Here is a 25,717-nt window from a genome sequence, read left to right as displayed (position 1 = left end):
GCTCTTAGGACTAACTTTGGACACTATTTTCCTTTTTTTTTTAATATCCAGATCAGAAGGCAGCACTCACAGAAATGCTAGCAGGTAGGTAAATTGGAAGGCATCTTAAGATACATGTTGAAAATTAAGAATGAATAATTCACAATGTCTAGATACTGTTTGAACAGCTGAGTTTGGTAAAGTAATCCACTGAAAACCAGGCTACTAGTATATAGTAATTTAGTTTCTAGTAAATTAGTCTTTTATTCATTTAATAAATACTTATTGGAAGTCTACTCTGAGGAAACAAGGAATAAAATGACTGACTCTAATAAAAGACAGGATATGTATAATTAGTAAAGAAAAAGGATGTATAGTGCCTGGAAATTACCCAACTTGGGTTATATTTATGTACTGCTTGGGTAAACAAACAAGCAAATGCTTGACATTTGATAGATTGTACATGACAGAACTCATGTATAAATTTCTATAATAATTTTGGGTTGATGAGAACTAATTACACTGACTTAGCTGTGCTTTTCTTTTAATCATTAATAAATAGCATATTGTCCCCGTTAATATTTCTTAACCATAAATTCTGTCCTTACTGTTCTATAACTGCTATACCAACATTCTATTCTATTACATTATCTAATGTAACTTTTCACCCCCTTACTTTCAACCTTTTATTTAATTTGGTCTCCTGAAAACAGCCTGCCAATGGAATTTTAAAATATGTAACCTCAAGAGTTTCTCAGTAGTTGAATTGAATATGTTTATATACTTATATGTTTGCTGATATGTTTAGACTAAATTCTACCATTTTGTTTTGTTTTTTCCTATTTATCATGCTTTTTCAGTATTTTCTCTTTCTACTTTCATGTATTCCATCATATTGATTGTGCTTTCATTGTTTTTTCTTTCCTTCTATTAATTTGGTCATTATATGTTCTAGTTATATTCTTTAATTCTTTAATTATTATATTATGATTTATTAAATTATTAAAATTAAATGTAGATAAAGTTACAATTTTAGATATAAAAGTACTTATGATCTTCTTCTAACAATTTATGGATCTTAGACCATTAAACCTTATACTCTTTTCTTTACTCTTCCATAGCATTATCATTTGGCTTTCAGTTACTCCTGAATTTTAACCTGATACAAATAAGTCATCATTATCATTATTATATTTAATCAAAACATACTAGGATTTCACTATATATTTGTAACTTATTTACTCAGTATTCTTTTTTGAATTTAATTCCATTTTTTTTAATGTTCAATCTCCCTTCTGGTGAAGTACCTCTCTTAGAATTTCCATCAGTGAGTCTGTGTGTAGTAAACTATTTATCTTATCCACCTAAAATTATCTTTATTTTCACTCTTGAGTATGAGTTTATGTAGTATGGACTTCTATGCTGAGAGTTATTTTGCCTTCGCTATTTGAAGATATGTCAGTGTAGTGTGGCATTTACTATTGATGATGATAAATATTCTGTTAGTGTGTTGATTCATTTATTCCTTTACGATTAATAGGAGTTTTACCTAGTCATTGCATTCTTATTGCTGCATAACAAATTACCACACACTCAGTGACTTAAACAACATTCATTTACTATGAGCAAGTTCTGTAAGTGAGAAATCCAGGTGGATTTGGCTGGGTTGTCACAAGTCTGACCTGAAGGCCTGAAGGCCAGGCTGGGATCATAGCTCATTTGGGTTGTAAAAAAAATCCAATTTCTTGCAGCTGTAGGTCTGAGGTATCTCTTTCCTTGTTGCCTGTCTGCTTGGAGCCCCTCCGTCTCCCAGAGGCCACCTGCATTGCTACTCATGTACCTCCCTTCACCTTTAAAGAAACAAGAGTAATATAAGTATTCCTAAGGCTTTGACTCTCTCTTAATTTCTTTCCTCTACCAGCAGGAGAAAACTCTACTTGTAAAGAGCTGACCTGATTGGGTCAGGCCCACCAAAATAATCTCTCTATTTTAAGGCCAACAGATTTGGAGCTTTAATTACATTGGCAAAATCTTTTCAGAGCAGTACTTTGAAAAGTGTTTGAATAACCAAGGAATGGGAATCTTAGAATTCTGCCTAACATAGCCATTGTTAGAATTCTGCCTAACATAGCCTGTACATGTATTCCTTGTCCTTAGAGTTGTTATTTTGTTATAATGTATTCTGGTAGAGATTTTTTTTTAAATCATGAGCTGGACCCAATATTTTCTTTCAGTGTGAAGACTCATACCTTTCTTCAATTTTGGAAAAGTTCTAGACTTTTTCTCTTCAGATACTGACTCTCCCCCGTTCTAAATTTTCTGTGTCTAAATTGTTCCATGTTTCTTAACTGGACTTTTATGTATATTTTATATTCTGTTTAGTGTTCTAGGTGATTTCCCTAAACAATTCAAAATCAACAATTTTTTTTTCAGTTCTGTCATGTGTTTTTTTATTGAGGTATAGTTGATTTATAAAATTATATGTTTCAGGTATACAACATAGTGATTAATAATTTTTATAAGGATTATGCTACATTTATTGTTATTATAAAATATTGGCAATATTCCCTGTGCTGCACAATATACCCATGTAGCTTATATATTTTATACATAGTAGTTGATACCTCTTAATTGCCTATCCCTCTCTTGTCCCTCGCCCTCTTGCTATCTCCACTGGTAACCACTAGTTTGTTCTCTATATATGTGACTCTACTTTTGTTATATTCACTAGTTCATTTCACTTTTTATATTACACAGGTAAGTGATAACATGCAGTATTTGTCTTTCCCTGACTTATTTCATTAAGCATAATACCTTCCAAGTCCATCCATATTGTTGCAAATGGCAAAATTTCTTTCTTTTTAATAGATGAGTAATATTCTATTGTGTGTAAATATACCACATCCCCTTTATCCATTCATCTGTTGATGAACACAACTTTGCTTCCATATCTTGGCTATTGTAAATAATGCTGCTACAAGCATTGGGGTATGTGTATCTTTTCGAAGTAGTATTTTCATTTCTTCAATATATACTCAGGAGTGAAATTACTAGATCATGTGGTAGTTCTATTTTTAGTTTTTTGACGAACCTCGTACTGTATTCCACAGTGTTTGCACCAATTTACATTCCCACGAACAGTGTATGAGAGTTCCCTTTACTTCACATCCTCACTAACATTTGTTATTTGTGGTCTTTTTTTTTTTTTTTTAAGATGTTGAGGGTAGGAGTTTATTAAATAATTAATTTATTTTTGCTGTGTTGGGTCTTAGTTTCTGTGCGAGGGCCTTCTCTAATTGTGGCAAGCGGGGACCACTCTTCATCGCGGTGTGTGGGCCTCTCACTATCGTGGCCTCTCTTGTTGTGGAGCACAGGCTCCAGACGCGCAGGCTCAGTAGTTGTGGCTCATGGGCCCAGTTGCTTCGCGGCATGTGGGATCCTCCCAGACCAGGGCTCAAACCCGTGTCCCCTGCGTTAGCAGGCAGACTCTCAACCACTGCGCCACCAGGGAAGCCCCTTTGTGGTCTTTTTGATGATAGCCATTCTCACAGATGTGAGATGATAGCTTGTTGTAGTTTTGATTTGCATTTCTCTGATGATTAGTGATGTTTAGCATCTTTCCATGTGTCTGTTAGCTTATGTATATCTTCTTTGAAGATGTCCATTCAAGTCTTCTGCACATTTTTTTAATCGGTTGTTTGGTTTTTTGATTTTGAGTTGGATGCGCTATATATTTTGTATATTAACCCCTTTTTGGTCATATTACTTGCAAATATTTTCTCCCATTAAGTAGGTTGTCTTTTTGTTTTCTCATTGGTTTTCTTTGCTCTGGAAAACCTTTTAAGTTTACTTATGTCCCATTTGTTTATTTTTGCTTTTGTTTCCTTTGCCTTAGGAGACAGATCCAAAAATCTATTGCCACAATTTATGTCAAAGAGTGTTCTGTCTACATTCTCTTCTAGGAGTTTTATGATTTCTGGTTTTAATTCATTTTGAGTTTATTTTTGTATATGGTGTAATAAAATATTCTATCTCATTCTTTTAGATACAGATGTACAGTTTTCCCAGCACCACTTACTGACAAGACTGTCTTTTCTCCAGTGTATATTCTTGCCTCCTTTTTTGTAGGTTAATTGACCATAAGTGTGTGGGTTTATTTCTGAGCTCTCTGTTCTGTTTTGCTGCCAGTACCAAACTATTTTGATTACTGTAGCTTTGTAATATAGTCTGAAATTAGGGAGTGTGATACCTCCAGTTCTGTCCTTCCTTCTCAAGATTGTATTGGCTATCAGTGGTCTTTTGTGTTTCCATACAAATTCTAGAATTATTTGTTCTAGTTCTGTGAAAAATGCCATTGGTATTTTGATAGGGATTGTATTGAATCTGTACATTGCCTTGGGTAATAGGATCATTTTAACAATATTAATTCTTCCAGTCCAAGAACATAGTATATCTTTCCATCTGTTGTGTCATCATCAATTTCTTTTATTAGTGCCATAGTTTTCTGAGTACAGGTCTTTTGCCTCCTTAGGTAGGTTTCTTCCCAGGTATTTTCTTCTTTTTGATGGAATGGTAAATGGGATTGTTTCCTTAATTTCTCTTTATGATAGTTTGTTGCTAGTGTATGGAAATGCAACAGATTTCTGTATATTAATTTTGTATCCTGCAACTTTACTGAATTCATTGATGAGAATTTTCTATGTATAGTATCATTTCATCTGCAAAAAAGTGACAGTTTTACTTCTTCCTTTCCAACTTGGATTCCTTTTATTTCTTTTTCTTGTCTGATTGCTATGGCTAGGAATGCTGTTACTGTGTTGAACAAAAGTGGTGACAGTGAACATCTTTGTCTTCTTCCTTTTCTTAAAGGAAATGCTTTCAGATTTTCACCATTGAGTATGATGTTAGCTGTGGGCTTATCACATGTGGCCTTTATTATGTTGAGGTGTGTTCCCCCTATGCCCACTTTATGGAGAGTTTTTATCAGAAATGAAAGTTGAATTTTGTACCCAGAATCTTTTTCTGCACCTATGGATATGATTATATGATTTTTATTCTTCAACTTGTTCACGTAGCATATCACATTGATTGAATTATGGATAATGAACCATCCTTGCATCCCTGGGATAAATCCCCCTTGATCATGGTGTATCATCCTTTTAATGTATTGTTGGATTTTGTTTGCTAATATTTTGTCTGGGATTTTTGCATCTGTGTTCATCAGTGACATTGGCCTGTAGTTTTCTTTTTCTTCCTTCCTTCCTTTCTTTCTTGTCTTTCTTTCTTTCTTTCTGTCTTTTTTCCTCTCTTTCTTTCTTTTTTTTTTCTTTCTCTCTTTCTTTCTTCGTTCCTTCCTTCCTTCCATCCTTCCTTCCTTCCTTTCTTTTTACTGGTTTTGATATCATGAGGTGCTGGCCTTGTAGAATGAGTTTGGAAGCATTCCTTACTCTGAAATTTTTAAAAATAGTTTGAGAAGAATGGGTGTTAACTTTTCTCTAAATGTTTGGTCCAATTCACCTGTAAAACCATCTGGTCCTGGACTTTTGTTTGCTGGGAGTTTTAAAATCACAGTTTCAATTTCATTACTGATTATTTATCCATTCACATTTTCTTTTTCTTCCTGGTTCAGTCTTGGGACATTGTACATTTCTACGAGTTTGTCCATTTCTTCTAGATTGTTGATTTTATTGACATATAGTTTCTCTTAGTAGTCTCTTATGATCCTTGTATTTCTGTGATGTCAGTTGTAACTTCTCTTTTATTTCTGATTTTATTGATTTGGATTCTCTCTTTTTTTCTTGATGAGTCTGGCTAAAGTTTTTATCAATTTGGTGTGTATTTTCAAAGAGCCAGCTCTTAGTTTCATTGATCTTTTCTATTTTTTTTTCTGTCTCTATTTCATATATTTCTACTCTGATCTTTATGGTTCCTTTCCTTCTACTATTTGGGGTTTTGTTTGTTCTTCTTTTTCTAGTTCCTTTAAGTATAAGGTTAGGTGGTTTATTTGAGATTTTTCTTGTTTCCCTAGGTAAGCTTGTATAATTATAAACTTCCTTCTTAGAACTGCTTTTGTTGCAGCCCATAGATTTTGGATGGTTGTGTTTTCATTTTCATTTATTTCTAGGTATTTTTTTTTAATCTTCTCTTTGATTTCTTCAGTGATCCATTGGATATTTAGTAGAATATTGTTTAGCCTCCACACGTTTGTGTTTTCTGCAGTTTTTTTTTTCTTATAGTTGATTTCTAGTCTTGTAGTGTTGTGGTCAGAAAAGATGCTTGATATGATTTCAATGTTTCTTAAATTTACCGAGGCTTGTTTTGTGGCTTAGCATGAACTCTGTCCTGGAGAATTTTCCTTGCACACCTGAAAAGAATGTGTATTCTTCAGCTTTTGGATGGAATGTTCTATATATATCTATTAAGTTGATCTGTTGTAATATGTCATTTAATATTTCCTTATTGATTTTCTGTCTAGATGATCTGTTTATTGATATAAGTTGGGTGTTAAAATTCTCTACTATTATTGTGTTATTCTCGATTTCTCCATTTATTTTTGTTGAAATTTGCTTCAGTTATTTGGGTGCTCCTATGTTGGGTGCATATATATTTACAATTATTATATCTTCTTGGATTGAACCCTTGATTGTTATATCATATTCTTTGTCTCTTCTAACAGCCTTTGCTTTAAAGTCTATTTTATCTACTATAAGTAATGCTACCCAAACTTTCTTTTAATTTTCTTTTACATGGAATACCTTTTCCATCCCCTCACTTCCAGTCTGTGTGTTTCTTTAGCACTGAATGAGTCTCTTGTACGCAGCATATATACAGGTTTATTTTTGTATCCATTCAGCCACTCTGTGTATTTTGGTTGGAACATTTAGTCCATTTTCATTTAAGTAATTATTAATATGTGCATACTTATTAATAAATATGTACTTATTAATATGTATGTACATACAAGGGTGTTCCCTTTCATGTGACTTGTTGCTTTTCCCATGCTGCTTTTTATACTCTCTCTTTATCTTTCATTTTTGCCATTTTAATTATAATGTGTCTTGTGTTGCTCTTTGGGTTGATCCTTTTGGAGACACTCTGATTCCTGGATTTGTATTTCTGTTTCCTTATAGTCATCTATTAGGACATATTGTACAATGCAGGGGAAAAATCCAATATTTTATAATAACTATAAATAGGGTATAACCTTTACAAATTATGAATCACTATACTGTACACCTGTAACTTATAAAATATTGCATACCTACTGTACCTAAATTAAAAAAATTTTTAGAGCTTCCCTGGTGGTGCAGTAGTTAAGAATCCACCTGCCAATGCAGGGGACACAGATTCAAGCCCTGGTCCAGGAAGATCCCACATGCCACGAAGCAACTAAGCCTGTGCACCACAACTACTGAGCCTGCACTCTAGAGCTCACGAGCCACAACTACTGAAGCCTGTGTGCCACAACTACTGAGCCTGCGCTCTAGAGCTCACGAGCCACAACTACTGAAGCCTGTGCGCCTAGAGCCCATGCTCCACAACAAGAGAAGCCACAGCAATGAGAAGCCCGTGCACCACAATGAAGAGTAGCCCCCACTCGCCACAACTAGAGAAAACCTGCGCACAGCAACAGACCCAACGCAGCCAAAAAAATTAATTTTAAAAAAAATTTTTAAAGGAGAAAGGAAAGAAAAAGCAAACACTTGCAACCCAATGATTAAGACTACAGTTATCTATCCTGGTTGTGGGGTTAATGAATTAATGTTTTGTTAACCTTTAAGGACTGATGTTTTATTTCAAATAAAAACTTTTAATGAGGTTCTTTTTTTTTTTTTTTGCGGTACACGGGCCTCTCACTGTTGTGGCCTCTCCCGTTGTGGAGCACAGGCTCCGGACGCACAGGCTCAGCGGCCATGGCTCACGGGCCCAGCCGCTCCGTGGCATGTGGGATCATCCTGGACTGGGGCACAAACCCGCATCCCCTGCATCGGCAGGCAGACTCTCAACCACTGCGCCACCAGGGAAGCCCTGAGGTTCTTTTTGACGTAACTGAACAGCATCAGGGAAAGAGTATGCCAAAACAACTTATTCCTTTTTTTCTTCCCTTTGAACTTATTTATTTTTAGACTATTAAAATGACCAAACCAGGATGAGATACCCAATAAATCTTTATATCATTATGACTTGGCTTTGATTGCCATTCTCATAAAGCTGCACATAACTGTGACATTTATTTCTTTTTAAGAGAACTTGTAGTCTAGCCAGAATGATCTTTGAAAAATGCAAATTTAAACTCTTGATGAATTACTTTATCTAGATGTTTGATCATCAGTGGATGTTATCATAAAAAGACAAACAACCAGGTATTAATCCCTTCCACTGGAAGTGCACTATACCACCTAAGAAATATTCTTACCAAAAGAAGTAGTTGAATCTCTTTATGATTCTGTATGTAATCACCCATGTATAACTAATATAGAGGTCATGTAACTGTCACCTGGGCCTTTTGGAATGCTTGCTGTTGCATTCCTCTATCTTGGAACCCAGCGGCCATGCTGCAAGATGCTCCAGTACATGGAGAAGCTACATGCAGGCACTTTGGGTGACAACTCCAGCTGAGCTCCCAGCTGATAGTTGTCATTAGTTGACAGCATGTGAACATCCACCTATCTTAGATATCCATCTGACACATGACTACAACTGCATGAGAGACCCCAAGTGAGAACTACTCAGCTGATCCCAGTCAACTCACTGAACCAAGAGAGTTAATAATAAATGTTTTGAGGTACTAAATTTTGGAATGATTTTTTAAGTAGTCTTATGGACTGAATGTCTCCCCTTCCCGAATTCACATATTAAAACCCTATCCCCCAATCTGATGGTATTAGGAGTTGGGGCATTTGGGCTGAAATTAGGTTTAGATGAGGTCATGAAAGTGGGGTCTCCATGACGGGATTAGTGTTCTCATAAGGCAAGGAAGAGAGACCAGAGCACCTTCTCTCTCTGCACCATGTGAAGACACAGCAAGAAAGCAGCCACCTGCAAGCCAGGAAATAGGTTCTCGCCAGGAGCCAAATTTGCTGACACCTTGAACTTGGACTTCCCAGCCTCCAGAATTTTAAGAAACAGATGTCTGCTGTTTAAGCACCCAGTCTGTAATTCCTGTACCTGGATGTCTACTACTTTTCCCAGGTTAGGGAAGTTTTCAGCTACTGTGTCTTCAAATATGTTCTCTGCCCCTTTCTCTCTGTCTTCTCCTTCTGGGACTTCTATCATGTGAATGTCAATATGCTTGATGTTGTCCTGAAGGTCTCTTAAACTGTTCTCATTTCTTTTTTTTTTTTTATGTTCAGCATCAGTGATTTCCATTACTCTTTCTGCCAGTTCCCTGATCTATTCCTCTGTATCCTTTAGTCTACTATTGATTCCTTCTAGTGTATTTTTCATTTCAGTTATTATATTCTTCATCTCTGTTTGGTTGTTCTTTAACTTCTTACTCTGTTCATCCATTCTTCTCCTGAGTTCTTTGATCCTCTTTTTGATCATTACCTTAAATTCTTTCCTGGGTAGATTGCTTGTATCCATTTCACTTAGTTCTTACGAGTTTTATCTTTGTCCTTTGTTTGGAACTTGCTCCTCTGTTGCCTCATTTCACCTAACTTGCTAGTTTGATTTCCATGTATCTGGTATGTTGATTATGTTTCCCAGTCTTGAAGAAGTGACCTTTTGTAGGAGATGTCCTATGTATCCCAGCAGCACACTCCCTGTTCATTACCAGAGCTATATGCTCTAGGGTTGCTCCCTATGTGGGCTGTGTGGGTCCCTCTGTTGTGGCAGGCTGGCTACAGTAAGTGGTTTTATAGGCTTGGCTGGTCCCTGGTCTGGTTGGTTGCCAGGCCTTGCCTTGTGTGGAAGCTGTGGGCTCTTGGTTGGCAGGGCTGGATCGCAAGACAGCTGGATGTGAAACCCTGCAGGGGTCCGAGGCTAGTGCTGGCTCACTGGTGGGTGGAGTTGGGGTCTAGGAGATCCTGGAGATGTTGCTAACCCCCCCGTGAGTGAAGCCGGTTCCTGGGGCTAGTGTTGGCCCACTGACAAAGCTAATCCTGGGGTCTGCCCACAGTGCCCAGGGGTCCCAGAGCTGGTGTCAGACCACTGGTGGGTGGGGCTAGATCCTGACACAGCTGGCTGCAGGGCCCAGTGTGTCCTGAAGCTTGTATTAGCCTTCTAGTGGGGGCGGGCACAGGCTATGGGGCTGCACTTGTCCTGGGCCTGGTGTCCACCTGCTGGTGGGTGAGCCTGGTCCTGAGTCTAGAGCAGGCTCTCTAGTGGGTGGGATTATGGATTCTGGGGCTGGTGCCCGCCTACGTAGGAGTCGAGCTGGGTCCCAGGGTCTCTGGCTGCAGAACCATGGGGGTCCTGGGTCTAGTGCCTGTGCACTGCTGTTTGGGGCCTGGCCCTGCATGCTCTGGTGGGCAGGGCCATAACCAGCGGCGGCCGTGGCCTCAGGAGGTCTTAAGGCAGCCTGTCTGCTAGTGGGTGAGGCTGTGTCCCTGCCCAATTATTTCCTTGCCCTGAGCTGTCCCAGTACTGGTGCCTGTAGGATGTTGGGCGGGCATGGGACTAGTCCTGGGGCTAATGGGCTAGAAAGAGGATTCCAGAATGGTACTTGCCAGTACTGGTGTCCACGAGGTAGAATGAGCTCCCCAAAATGGCTGCCGTCAGTGTCTGTGTCACCAGGGTGAACTCTGGCTGCCTCCTGCCTCTCCGGGAGACTCTCCAAGATCAGCAGGTGGGTCTGACCCAGGCTCCATTCAACTCACCGCTTCTGCCCTGCGTCCTGGAGCATGTGAGATTCTGTGTGTGCCCTTTAAGAATGGAGTCTATTTTCCACAGCTCTCTGGTCTCCCGAAAGTGAGCCCCATTAGCCTTCAGCAAATGTTCTGGGCACTCATCTTCCCAACACAGGACTCCTGGGCTGGGCATCCTGATGTGGGGCACCTCATACCTTGGGGAGGACCCCTTCAATTGTAATTATTTTCCTATTGTGGATCACCCATCCAGGACGTATGGGTCTTGACTGTATTATGACTCTGCCACTCCTACCCATTTCCTGTGGTTCCTTCTTTATATCTTTAGTTGTAGATCCTTTCATGTAGGTTCTGGTCTTTTTCATCTATGGTTGTTCTGCAAATAGTTATGATTTTGGTGTGAGAGAAGGTGAGCTCAATATCTTTATTCTGCCATCTTGGCCGGTCTCATTCTGTCATTACTTGTTTAATGAATTCTGTTCCTTTATTGATCTCTATGGAAATCCTAAGCATTCTTTTTTTTTGAAGTTTTTCCTGTTACCTATAATTGTTAGTGTATGAATTCATTAGTTTGAGAGGTGAACTTACCTCTTACTGGCTTTTTTATTTGATTGTAAGTCCATCTTAAGCAGCAATGATTGTCTCATGAGAATTCTGCATATCCTGCTTTGTAGAATCCTCCTTGTCAAGATTATTTTTTTTTACCCTCTAAGTCATAAACTTTTTTTAAATAAAAGCTTTTAATTTTATGCTGGAGGATAGCCGATTAACAATGCTGTGATAGTATCAGGGGCACAGCAAAGCGACTCAGCCATACATGTACATGTATCCATTCTCCCACAGACTCCCCCTCCCAGTCATAAACTTTTGAGGTGTTTGTTACACATGGAGATCTAGAATTCATAGGAAACATGAATTAGTATCCTGAACCTGTACAGTAAAGGCTTAAGATTCCTCTTTCTGTATTTGATGTTTTTATCCCATCCATATCCCTAAAGCATTTTAAGCACCTACGATTCCTGTGTCTCTAGGTGATCCTTTTCCGCCTATACTTCTGAAGCAATCTCCCTGCAGCATCTCTAAGACTCATGATAATACTATCTCCACTTAGTGGGTGGTATGGCCTTTCATGGCTTCCAAGGTTAGAGGAGGTGGTCAGCTCCAGTTTTCCAGGTGGGCTCCACTCCCTAACTGATTCCCCGACCTCTAGGGTCATTCAGCTTTAGTTCCTATTTACCTTTCGTGCTTTCTATATCCTCTTTTTTTTCAGACTATCATTAGAAATGTTGCTTCCTTCCCTTAAATTTTCATTAGCATTTTCTGTTATTTTTTTCACTATTACTCTGTGTGTTAAATAGGAGGTGGAAATTACCCTGTCAGCCCAGTCTGCCTGATTGTTTAGAAGTCAGTGAGGGTTTTAAATCACCTCCTGCAGTAATTTGTTTACTAGTGGGTAAAACATTAGGTTAGAACCTAAAGGCCAGAATCAGGCATTCAAAATCAAGCATATATTCTGAGCTGGGAAGTGACAAATCTGTTTTCCTTCTCCTCTGTTTGAGAACTTGACATTTATATTCTCTATGGACATGGTATATTGGTAAATAAGAATGTTACTTATTTGCATACTGTAACTTAGTAATCTTTTGAAATGATGCATTTGTGGTAATTAGTGGTATAAAAGTGTTAATACAGGTTACAAAATGGTCTGACATTCATTTGTTATGGAGGCACACTTTTTTTAAAGTATTAACTTAGAAGCATTATTTTCACTTGCATTTTAGGTCCACATCAGAAAGTAGTAGCCAAACAGATACTGTCAGGTAAGTAAATTAGAAAGGATTTCTTAAAATAAGTATGTGTTAAAAAATAAGATGAACAAATTGAATCAACAAGTAATTGCTAAGTATTAATTGAGCAGCAACAATTGATAAGGTACTACACACACAAAAATTCCTCTTAGTGTTTGCCAACTTAGTTAAGTAGTGAGTATTTGTCTAAATAAATCAATGTCTTCTTTTCTTCAGTTTGCTAATGTATGTTGGGAGTTTATTCTGGAGAAACAGAGGAATAAATGATTGGTGAAATGTTTATGGTGCTAACTCATAAATGGGGAAGTTTACTTCTTTAATTGGAGACTCTAGAAATCCAATATGTATGCTCATGAACAACTGAATGAGGGCTTACCCTGGTAAAAATTTGCTGAAGAAAAGGATCGTAAAGGAATAACAATTCTGTGTGTTCCATAGCCTTTCAGGATTACAAAGTAGTTTTAATTAGGTCTCCTTCCATTTCCTGAAAGGTGGATATGTCTGTATAATAATACAATAATTGTTTAGTTTTCTACATCCAACCATTTTGGATGGTGTTATTCTACCTAGGTCCCTCCAAAGTACACTTAGCAGACACACCCAAATCTACAGAGTAAGCTGTCTAGGCTGCACAACAGGGTTGTTTAATTTCTTTTATTCCAGAAGAGGTCTTCCTCTTCCATTACAATGCCTGCTTTTCTTATCCTTTATCTCTCTTTTGACATTATGATCTTCTCCTTTTAGTGACGCTTATGGAGTCATGAGTTACTCTCACCAAACTAAAACAATTGATTTTCATTATTATGTCCTCTCAATATCAGGGAGTTAACTTATGGTTCTCAAACACAGTTACTTTTTCCTCACCTTGGACGTATGTCTTATACTCTATCGTAGAGGATAGGACTGTATAGCCAGCATGTAGCAGAGTTGTTGGTTTATGGTAAGTGCTCAATAAATATTTGTTGAATGAATGCATGATTACTTAATCTTTTCCACACACAGGCAACCAGACCAAAAAAAAATCCACAAACACAAAGGTACATAGACAAATACACACACACACACACACACACACACACACAATCTATAATGTTATAACTGCCCCCTTTTCTCCCTCTCTTATTATATTATCTCTCATCCTGAAACCTTGTCAACATAATTCATCTCTCCTAGGATATTAATTCACCTACATTGGGTAAGGGATGATAGAATTACCCATAGGTAAATGCACATTTCAACTAGAGTAGTATAATTTGGAATGTTAATCCACTGGTCTAGCCTTCAGGCTTGGTATATACCAGGGAAGCATTTTTAGGATAATTTTATTCATTTATATTTAAAGAATGTCACTTGACTCTACTGCTATGTTTTACTAACATAACATCCACTATCGTTTTCAGGTCATTTATTTTTGGAATAATCTTTTTCTGGTAGAAAGTCAGTGGGAAAGACTGTTGAGGTCAAAGAATGCAGGGAGGTGGGATGAATCCCAGTATATGTTATATTAGTACCACTTTAGGTCTAATTAATTTTTTAAATATCTAAAATTCAATATTTTCATTCTTCTTCTAAACAACAGAAGGATATTAGATCACCTACACAACTCTCCCTCCATTTTTCAGTTATTATTATTATTATCATTTTATATTAAATGAATACTTACTAGGGTTTAACAACATATTTACCAATTGCTTTGGTCACCATTCATTCTTTTTTTTTAATGGTATTTAACCCTGGATTTTATTTTATTTATTTATTTTAGATTTTTGGCCACACTGCATGGCTTGTGGGATCTTAGATCCCCATCCAGGGACTGTACCTGGGCCACAGCAGTGAAAACACTGAGTCCCAACCACTGGACTGCCAGGGAACTCCCACTATTCATTCCTGAGTCCGTTTTTTTTTTTTTTTTTTTTTGATTTCAATTTCCTTCTTCCTGAAGTACAACTCTTTTAATTTTAGTTAGTTTCTGTGATTATAAGCATTTGATATTAAATGTCTGAACATGTCTTTTTCACACTCATCTTTGAAAGGCAACTTAGATGGTTACAGACTTGTGGTTGGGAGTCACTTTCCACAGCTCTTTTAAAGTATTGTGTTGCTGTAATGTGACATTTACTGGCATTGATGAGACCTCAGTTGACAGTCTGATTAACTTATATATTCCCTTTCAATTAATGTGTTTACTCTAAGTGACTTCTAAGATTTCCTCTTTGTCCTGAACGTTTTGTTATTTTATTATGATATGTTCTGATAGAATTTGTTTTTATTTACGCTGCTCTGGATTCCATATAGTATTTAGATACCAGCATTCAGGTCATTAATTCTGGGAAAACAATCAGTCATTTCTTTAATTGTCACCTCTTTTCCATTCTTTATCTTTTCTGCATCTGAAATGACTATATTTGGGAGAGTCTTCTCACTTTATCCTCCATAGTTTTTAACCGGGCTGTTCATATGCTATGCTTTTTCATGTCTCTCTCTGCCACTGATCTCCTCATATTAGTTTCCAAATCACCCATTCTCTTAACAGCTATCCTTTTCTTGCCTTACTTCTGCCTGAATCTCTGTGGAGATTCTAAATGTTTCTATTAAAGGTTTTTTATATTATCCATCAATCTCAATATGTGAATTTTTTGTTCTGCTGTGCTGTGCCTGTGGGCACTTAACACACAGTTGTTTGTAATTTAGACTTGTAAGCTCATCCTCAGGGGCAGTGATTGTTCTCATGGGAACTCTGCACACCCCGAGTTGTAGAGGCATACGTTAGGAAGAGAGAAATGTTTCAGCTTTCCCTGTCTTGTGGCATGAATGTTTTAATATTTTCTATGCTTGCTATTTCAAATTTGTGGGTAATGAAATTGAGGAATTGTGGTCCTGCCTCTATAGATGGTGGAGGTCTGGGGTCCTGCATCTCTAGGTGATCCTTTTCCATCCACATGGCTGAGACGATTTGCCTGTTGCATTCCCAGTAGCCATACCTTTTGTTAACTCCATTCAAGACTACCAGGCTTGGGCTTCACTCTAGCTTTCTAACATCTAAATATCTGTACCCTAAACTCCTACCAAGCTAGGGTTATTAAAATCATATCCCTTAGGGTACAAGTAATTCAGAGTAATTCAGATTTTGCTCCTGTTTTCTCTCTGAATTTCTAGTTTCTTCATTTTTTACTGACAGACAAAGAGCCTTTTCTGGCTGTCAATCTCAGTTCGGTATTAAATTTTTGCGCTATTCTCTTCAGCTTTTCTGCAGAGTAGAAACGGGAAACTTTCCTTGTGGAATAGAAAGGGGAGCTTATTCTGTCAGTTAAGTCTGATCGTTTGCCCAGAAGTAAATGTGAATGTTAATTTGCAAAATGTGGCAATTTACTTGTCAACAAATAAAAAGCTAACTTGTAACTGGAAGGCCAAATTTAGGCATTCAGAATCAAACTTATATACTGTGCTTAGAGGTGATAAAAAAATGCATCTCTGCTGTCTTGATACGTTTCCCCACTGGAGGATTTAAATTTTGCACTATGTGTTGCACTTGGTGTTGGGTAAATAAGATTGCTACTTACTTTCCTGCCCCAGGTGTTAAAAGAGTTAGTTTTGGTATGAAATGGCTTGATCTTCATTCTTAAAGTAGGTAGGTTTCTTAGTATTAACTTTTGGACATTTTTATTTTTATTTAGATCAAGTTCAGAAAGTAGTGCCCAAACAAATACCAGCACGTAAGTGACATAAGAAATGTTTCTTATAAGTATATGTTGAAAATAAGAATGAACAAAAGATTGTTTAATATTTTTTGAGCAGCCACAATTGATAAAGTACTACACTAAAAACAACTTATTAATATTTTCCATTCTGGGAATGAGTATTAATTAACTCAGTCTTTTCTTCAGTTTATTAAATTTTTATTGATTGCCTACTCTTTTGATACCTAGGGAAAAACTAGTTGTCTAATGAGAGACAAGATATTTATGATTATTTTGTGAAACTAACTCATAGAGCATTTTTGCATGTTTTATGATGAAATACAAAGGGAAATATTACTTTTTTGTTTAGATTATATTTATACCCACAAACTCAATATGAACAATTGAGTGAATTATTACCCCAATCAGGAGGAGTTTATCTAAGAGACAGTTACCATAAACACACTAAAATTCTACGTTTTCCACATTCCTCACCTCAGTCCAACAGCCCTCAATTGTGTTAATAAGGGTTCTCTGAGTTTTCAGTTTCCCGTGTGGCCTTGTGATTCTTCTGAAGTCATCTAATATATACTGATTTGCTAATCTTCTTTTCTCCCTCATAGAGTTTTAGTTTTCTTGTCCTGCCTGGCGTTTTTCCTTAAAGTGTCTTCTTTTAGTTACATTCAATCCACTGATATTCCAGAATATCCTTCATACCCACAGGTTAAGTTTTCAGGCTACACCCCACCACATTATATAGTTTCTGTCGTCCCTGATGAAGTCACCCCCTCCATTTGGGAGGCTATTGGCATTTCTCTATCCTTTATTCTGTTGTTTTTGTATGTTTCCTAACATAATTACCTTTTTATAGATATTATCTTCTCCAAACAAAGTATGAAGAAAAAAGATAATTTTCTTTATTGCCTCCACTCTGTCACCATTACCAGGGGATTTGTGATATAGTGCTCAAACACTCTAATACTTCCAAACTTCTGCTTACCTAAATAAAGCATTACTTTGCCGATACACTCTGAAATTGCTTGAGGATAATGGCCATGTGTATTTTGCGAACTAATTTGTAGTTAGCACCTAGCAGAGTAAATGCTCAATAAATACTTGCTTAGTGAATGAACATCACATCCATCTTGAACTTCATATACACACATAATTGACGTTATAACTACTCCAGTTGTCCCCTCACATTCTCTCTCATTATAGAGTATGTCATTTGCACGGTCATCCTCTTCTAGAAGTGGTATTCAAGATTGAGGGATAGTCATCATCCATGGGACAATATATATTGCATTTGAAGAGTGTAATCTGGAGTGTTAACCCATAAGTCTAGCTTGTGTTTAGCATATACCAAAAACAGCATTCTTGGATTATTATTTCTTTTAAATTTAATAAGCTAGGCAGACGTAGTTGCTCTGCGTACTGTTATAGCACCCATTATATTTTCTTTTTTCCCTGTTTTAAAAATTTTGAAAGCCAGTGGGAGATGTTGGTAGAACCAACTCCTTGGGTAAACACTACCACGACAAAAAAATTTTTTTAAGCCAGAAATATGACGGGTTATGTATCCAGTAGACTCACAAATCTATATATATAAATCCCTTTATTGGTTTGGGGAGAACTAACTATATTAAATAGGGGAGTTTCATGGTCAGAATAGTAGGAAAAATCTAGTATACGTTTTGAAGATATAAAATAGCAGAGGTAGGGAAAGGATAGGAGGGGTAAAATTATGCCACTCTTAGCACTGAATTCTCTCTCTAATCTTACTACCTATATTATCTTCTTTGTCAATTAAACTCAATTAATTTATCTTCAATATATTCTTTTTCATTCTTTTGGTTGGGGGATCAGAAATAAGAAATCTGTGGATATAAAAACGGAAAAGAGGCTTTAGAATTTGATTTTGACTCTGGTAATAATGAGTATACAAATAGAAATGTGGCAGATACTTCTTTATTACCACAATTTTGAAGGGAAAGAAGAAGAGACCGCCATAAAAATATATCTTTGTCAGACTGTATTATATCGTGATAAATGCATTATTTCCTTATTTATTTAGCTCCAAGTCACAGAAAAGCAGTGAAACACTTAACAGTAGGCAAGTACATTAGGAAATATCTCTTAAAATAACTTGCTTTAAATTAAAATGAAATTTATAATCCACAACTAATTCCTAAATATTTATTGGTTAGATGAATTCATAAAGTACTGCACCAAAAATAATGTTTTAATCTTTACTAATCTTGTTATTAATGAGTATTTAAATCATTTTTTAAAGACTTTTAGTCTTTTTTCCTCAGTTTAGTAAAATTCTCTTAAGTTTGTTGGGAACTTGCTCTTGTGGACAGAATGGAATTAGAGTTGACTCTAATAAGATATATGATATGTAAATTAGTCTTTTAAATGAATTCATAATCAAGCCACTTTGTCCAGTAGGCACTGTAGCCAAAATGCTTAAGGCCTATGAGTTTCCAAGTGCCCAAACCAAAACACTTTACCATATGAAAAAATTTAAAAATGACTGGCTGCAAGATATGGAAAAAGTAAAATTGATATGTGTTTAAATTTCTAAAAACATACAAAGATTTGACTTGTTATATTCAAGAACATTTCATTGCATGTGGAAAAAATATTAGATTTTCTCATTTGCAAGTACTTCTGATTAAATACGATGGTTTCCCAAAAATCACAATTGATAGTGAATAAGTTACTCACAGCTAAATAATTTCACAAGCAAAACTGTAAACATTCTTCTAGAATTCTTTTTCTTTTTCCATATGAATTTTTCACTTGGCAGTATGCCAACTGTATGTTTTGCAGTGGAAGGTAATTTATTTGTTATACCTAAGTACCTAAGCACATGTGTCTTTGTTCTCTTCCACAGTAACTAATAATTCCTTCAGAAGGCAATGGATATTACTGGGGATCTCGCTGAGAAATGAAAATGCAGCCTTTTCTCCCCTGGTCACAACTGAAGGAAACAATAAACCAAGATGGACCGATTTGCAGGAGCGTCTGTTTTTATTTCCTTCTCCACCCCTGAGGCGCAGTTTTGCCATTTCAGGGCCCTTGACTGCACATAGTCAGTCACAACTCCCACTGACTCCCTGAGCTCTTCTCCACAGCTCTCTCCACCACCCACTCGGATTTACTGCCTGGGGCCCCAGATGCTGGGGATCTGCATCAACTGCTCTCACTCAGGAAAGGATCTGGGCGCGGACTGTGTTCCTTCTCCCGGTCCTTCTCACTGGACTTGGCTGGCTGCATGCAGATCTCAGTTAATGCAGTCATTTGACCACCTCACCCTCCCCACAACCACAGAACCAGGGCTTCTCAGGGAAGCTGTGCTCCTTCTGGGGACTGTGCTTTACCTTCCAGGCCTCTCCCTCTGATGACCACCTTTCTCTTGCCCCTCGGCTGGGTGACCTGCAGGGTGAATCCCAGAAAGTAGAAGGACCCAGAGAGCTTGGGCTTGGGTCTCAGGGGCAAAGATTAATCCCTTATCAGAGTTTGGTATGAAGATTGATAAACCGAGTTAGGAAAAATATCTCTCATTTTCCATTTTCTCAAAGAGTGTATAAAATTGCTCAGTTTTTCAATTAAATATTTGGCCAAATTTATCAATGGAGCTAGAGTTTTCTTTGTTGGAAGATTTTAAATTATGGATTCAATTTCTTTAACAGATAAAGGACTATTTAGATTTTCCATTCGCGTGATATTTTTTTCACAAGTTGTATTTTTAAAGGGGTTTATTTGATTTAGTTTTAATTAATTTGGTAGTATATATATATGTCCATGCCATACTCTCACTTCGTCCCAGCATACCCTTCCCCCTCCCCGTGTCCTCAAGTCCATTCTCTACGTCTGTGTCTTTATTCCTGTCCTGCCCCTAGGTTCTTCAGGACCTTTTTTTTTTTAGATTCCATATATATGTGTTAGCGTATGGTATTTGTTTTTCTCTTTCTGTCTGACTTCACTCTGTATGACAGTCTCTAGGTCCATCCACCTCACTACAAAATAACTCAATTTCGTTTCTTTTTATGGCCAGTGTTTTTTAAATTGGAGTGTTAAAAGGATTTACATTTAATATAATTTCTGATACTGTTGGTTTTAAAAAGTCTATCATTTTGTTACGTGTTCTCTATTTGTCCCACATTTCTTTGTTCTTTTGGGGTTTTTTTTCCCCTCTGTTTTTCTTTTAGGTTAATTGAGCAATAAACTACTTTTTCTTTTCTATGGTTTTTAGCTGTCCTTTTTTATATCATTAACACATTTTGGTAGCTGTTCCAGAGGTTACAATGTGTATCCTTAATTCATCACAGTCTACCTTGAATTAGTATTTTCCTACTTAACAAACAACAAAAGAACTTTACAACAGCATGGTTCCCGTTACCTCCTCCTGCCCTTGGTGCTACTACATTTAATTCTACATATTTTATAAATTCCATGTATACATTGCTGTTTTTTTCACCTGAAGCAGTCAATAGTGTTTTCAAATTTTTTATATGGCTTTTTATATTTACCCACATGTTTACCCTTTCTGTTGCTCTTCATTTCTTCTTATAATCTGTGCTTTCATATGGGATCACTTCCCTCAGCTTGGATAACCTTCTCTAGTATTGCAGTGTGCTTCTGATGGTGACAATTTCTTTCATTTTTTTTTTTCTGCTTGAAAAGTTTTTTTATTTTCTTTTCAATGAGATACAATTATTGCACACAGAATTCTAAATTGCCATTTTTTCCCTTTCAGCAGTATTTAATCTATTATCTTCTGGGTTTCATTATTTTTGATGAGAATTCAGTTATTATTCTTTTTGGTATACTGGATTGTAATGTGTCTCCTCACACACCCAGGCACTCCTAAGATATTTTTCCATGTCTTTGGTTTTTGGAAGCTTGATCATGATATGCTTAAGGGTGTTTTTCTTTGAATTTACCCTAACTTGTATTCAAGTAACTTCTTGGATCTATTACTTAATGTCTTTCAACAATTTTGGAAAATTCTCAGCCATTAAGTATGTCTTCATATCTTTCTTTTGACCCATTCTCTTTTTTCCCTTAGGGAACTCCAGTTACACATTTTCCTGATTATTAGATACTGTCTCATAATTCTTTGAAGTTCTGTTTTGTTTTTTTAATTATTTTTCCTATTTTAATTCAGTTTGGATAATTTCTGATGCCCTATCTTAAGCTCACTGATTCCTTCTGCTGTGTCCAATCTTCTGTAACCTCATCCAATGATTTTTTTAAGTCTTAGAATTTCCATTTGGTTCTTCTTTTAGTTTCCCTTCTTCTGTTGAAATTATTGATTTAAAATCCTTTTTGTCTATTTTGTTCTTCACATGCTGTAACATGTTTATGACAGTTATTTTAAAGTTCTGATCTACCAAATCAAATACTCCCATTTTAATGTGCTTGATACATGCCCTTGGATATGTGTTGTTTGGTATGTGTTTTTATCATGATAATGTCCTACATATTTGATGCATTCTTTTTTACTATTTTCAATCAATACTGATGTTTGTAATATTTAATTCACGTGGGTATATACATATTAATATAAAATGCATTATTTATAATATTTATAAATATATATTTATAAAATATTTCATTCAAACTGCTACACAGTATTTCATATTATACATCTATTAAAATTTTTCTCCATTTTCTTTAGTGATTAATAAGTAAGTTGCTTACAGCTCCCACTATCACAGATGATACTGCTGACAGCCTTGTACATGTTCCTGATAGTTCTTTGCAAGAGTTTCTCTGGAGTATTTTTTATGTACAGATGGATGTATGTTGGCTAATTATTCTGTCATGTGATCACCACTACATCCAATAAATAGCATGTTTCCATCACTCCACAGAAATTCCCTTGTTCTTGTTTGCAGTCAGTCCTTCCTCCACCTTTAGTCCCAAGGCAACCAATGATCTCTTTCTGTCAATATAGTCTTGCCTTTCACAGTATTTCATATACATGACATCATGTATATGAGGGCTTTAAGCTGTCTGCAGATCCATAGCTTTCAGAGTTCCCTTCTCCTTTAATTTCCAGTTTCTTTGACAGCCCCAGGTTTTGACCTTTGAAACCTCAAGCCAGAAAGCTCCTACTTTCTGCCGCCTGAGCCTGTGTGAAGGCTGGGGAGTAAATTGAGTCAAAAGTGCAGAACAGTCACACATCCCACCAAGAGCAGTTCTGCCCTTTTTAAGAGTAGACCGCCATCTTTCTTCTTTTTTGTTTGCCTTTTTTTGTTTTGTTTTGTTTTTTGAGGCAAGGAATATGACTTTATTCGGAAAGCCCACAGACTGAGAAGATGGCAGACTAAAGTCTTAAAATAACCATCTTCAACCCCTATCCTTCTGTTTGTTTGTTTTTGCCAGGCTTCCTGGGGTCTTTCGCATACATACCTAGTTTAGTGGTCAGCCAGGGATTTAGATGAGTTTATTCTCAAATTTTGGATCTCAGCCTTTCTCTTGCTTCCAGAATTTCCTGCTTTATATTTTCTTTTTTAAAATAAAAATTGTATATATTTAAGATATACAACATGATGATTTGATATACATATACACTTGACTATTACTACAGTCAAGCTAACTAACATATCCATCTCCTCACACAGGTACCAATCTCTTTTGGGTGGTGAGAGCACCTGAAATCTAGTCTCTAAGCAAATTTCCAGTCTTTATTATAGAATTACTAACTTTGGTCATCATGTTGTATATTAGATTTCTAGATTTACTTCTCCAGCATAACTGCAACTTTGTACCTCTTGACCAACATTTCCCCATTTCCCACACCCTCCAACCCTGGTAACCACCAGTCTACTTTCTGCTTCTATATATTTTAGGTTTCACATATAAGTGAGATTATACAGTATTTATCTTTCTGTGTCTTATCTCACTGAGCAAATGTCCTCTAGGTTCATCCATGTTGTCACAAATAACAGGTTTTCCATGTTTTTCATGGCTGAGTAATTATATCACATTTTCTTTATCCATTCATCCTTTATGGACACAGGTTGTTTCCATATCTTGGCTATTGTGAACAATGCTGCAAAGAACATGGCTGTGCAGATATGTCTTTGAGAGACTGATTTCATTTACTTCTGATATATGCCCAGAGGTAGGATTGCTGGATCGTATGGTGTTCTATTTTTAATTTTGAGGAACTGTCATATTGTTTTCCGTAATGGCTGTACCAGTTTATATTCTCTCCCACAGTGTACCACAGTTCCAATGTCTCCACACACACACTGGGTGATACTTGTTCTCTTTATCTTTTCGGTAATAGCCAACAAATTGGGTATACAGAAGGACCATACCTCATCATAGTAAAGCCATATATGACAAGACTACAGTTAATATACTCAACAGTGAAAAGTTGAAAGTTTTCCTCTGTGATCAGGAACAAGACAAAGGTGTCCACTCTCACCACTCTTAAGTACTGGAAGTCCTAGCTAGAACAATCAGGAAATATGAAGTAATAAAAGGCATCCAAATCAGAAAGGAAGAAGTAAAGTTGTCTTTGTTTGTAGATATGACCTTATACAAGAAAATTCTAAAGACTCAACCAAAGAACTGATCAACAAATCCAACAAAGTTGCAAGATATAAAATCAACATACAGAAATCAGTTGCATTTCTACATACTAAAAAGGACATAGCTGAGAAAAAAGTAAACAATCTCATTCACAATGCATTAAAACAATAAAATAATTAGGAATAAATTTACTAAGGGAAGTGAAAGATCTGCACAAAGAAAACTGTAAGACTTTGATGAAAGCAATTGAAGAAGACATGAATAAATGGAAAGATATCCCATGTCTATGGACTGGAAGAATTAACATTTGTTAAAATGTCCATACTACCCAAAGCTATCTATAGATTCAATGCAATCTCTATCAAAATTCCAATGGCATTTTTCATAGGAACAGAAAAAACCTAAAATTTGTATGGAACCACAAAAGACCACAAGTAACCAAAGCAATCCCTAGAAAGAAGAACAAAGCTGGAGATATCACACTTCCTGATTTCAAGCTATATGACAAAGCTATAGTAATCAAACAGTGTAGTACTGGCATAAGAGTAGACACAGACCAATGGAACAGATCTAGAGCTCAGAAATAAATCTTTGTACATATGGTCCACTAATATTTGACAAAGGAGCCAAGAATACTCAATAGGGAAAGAATAGTCTTTTCAATAAATGGTTTTGGGAAAACTGGATAACCATACGCAGAACAATGAAATTGGTCCCCTGTCTTATACCACTCCTAAAAATTAACATGAAATGGATTAAAGGATTAAATATAAGACCTAAAACTATAAACCTCCCAGGAGAAAACATAGGGGAAAATCTCCTTGACTTTGGTCTTGGCAACAATTTTTTGGTTATGACACAAAAATAAATAAGTGGGACTGCATCAAACTAAAAAGCTTCTGTACAGCAAAAGAAACAATCAATGAAATCAAAAGATAACTTAGGGAATGGGAGGAAATGTTAGCAAATCATATACCTGATTAAGGGGTTAATATTTAAAATGTATAAAGAATTCAAACAACTCAAAAACAAAATATAATATTTTAAAAATATTATAAGATGGCAGAGTAGAAATACCCTGAGTTCTTTCACCTCCTCTCACGAGCACACCAAAATCACAACTGTCTGCAGAATAACCATCGATGAAAAAGACCAGGACCTACCGGAAAAGATCTTCTACAACTAAAGACATGAAGAATGAACCACAACAAGACAGGTAGAAGGGGTGGACTCACGATATAGTCAAGTCCCATACCCCCGGGTGGGTGACTCACAAACTGGAGAACAATTATATTGCAGAGTTTCTCCCACAGGAATGAGAGTTCTGAGCCCCACTTCGGGCTTGCTAGCCCAGGGGTCCAGCATCAGGAAGATGAGCCTCCAGAGCATTTAGCTTTGAAAGCCAGCAGGGATTAATTTTGGGAGTCCCACAGGACTTCACTCTCTATTTAAGGCTGCAAACTTGTTAAATTTTATAATCGTTGGCTTCTCCAAGTGAAGCTCAGAAATACTTAAAACTAGCTGTAGTGCCTGCCTTAGGAGAGATGGTGTTTATTCCAGTTTGCATTTTTATGGTGAAATAAAATCCTTTACCAATGAACTAATGTTTCCTATAAAAAATTTTTTTAAAAAGGGACTTCCCTGGTGGTGCAGTGGTTAAGAATTTGCCTTCCAATGCAGGGGACATGGGTTCGAGCCCTGGTCTGGGAAGATCCCACATGCCGCAGAGCAGCTAAGCCTTTGTGCTACAACTACTGAGCCCACATGCTGCAACTACTGAGGCCTGCATGCCTAGAGCCCATGATCCATAACAAGAGAAGCCACTGTGGTGAGAGCCTGCACACCACAACAAAGAGTGGCCCCTGCTCTCTGCAACTAGAGAAAGCCC

The 25,717-nt window shown here is 36.7% G+C and overlaps 1 protein-coding gene across 1 annotated transcript in view; it reads left to right on the top strand.

Moving 5' to 3' along the window:
* The window catches only part of LOC112413121 (disintegrin and metalloproteinase domain-containing protein 32-like), a 153,038-nt gene extending 134,640 nt beyond the window's left edge, over window positions 1-18,398 (top strand). The window contains exons 20-23 of the mRNA XM_024764983.1: window positions 52-84; window positions 12,569-12,607; window positions 16,270-16,308; window positions 18,347-18,398. Of these exons, the coding sequence (XP_024620751.1) occupies window positions 52-84; window positions 12,569-12,607; window positions 16,270-16,308; window positions 18,347-18,398 (163 nt within the window). The remainder of the gene's footprint in view (window positions 1-51; window positions 85-12,568; window positions 12,608-16,269; window positions 16,309-18,346) is intronic.
* Window positions 18,399-25,717: the final 7,319 nt, after the last annotated feature.

Source organism: Neophocaena asiaeorientalis, unplaced genomic scaffold, assembly GCF_003031525.2.
Source record: "Neophocaena asiaeorientalis asiaeorientalis breed wild unplaced genomic scaffold, Neophocaena_asiaeorientalis_V1.1 scaffold14, whole genome shotgun sequence".
Classification (NCBI taxonomy): Eukaryota; Metazoa; Chordata; class Mammalia; order Artiodactyla; family Phocoenidae; genus Neophocaena; species Neophocaena asiaeorientalis.
Note: the sequence above shows the minus strand (reverse complement) of the source record. Positions and strands in the feature narration are given on the sequence as shown.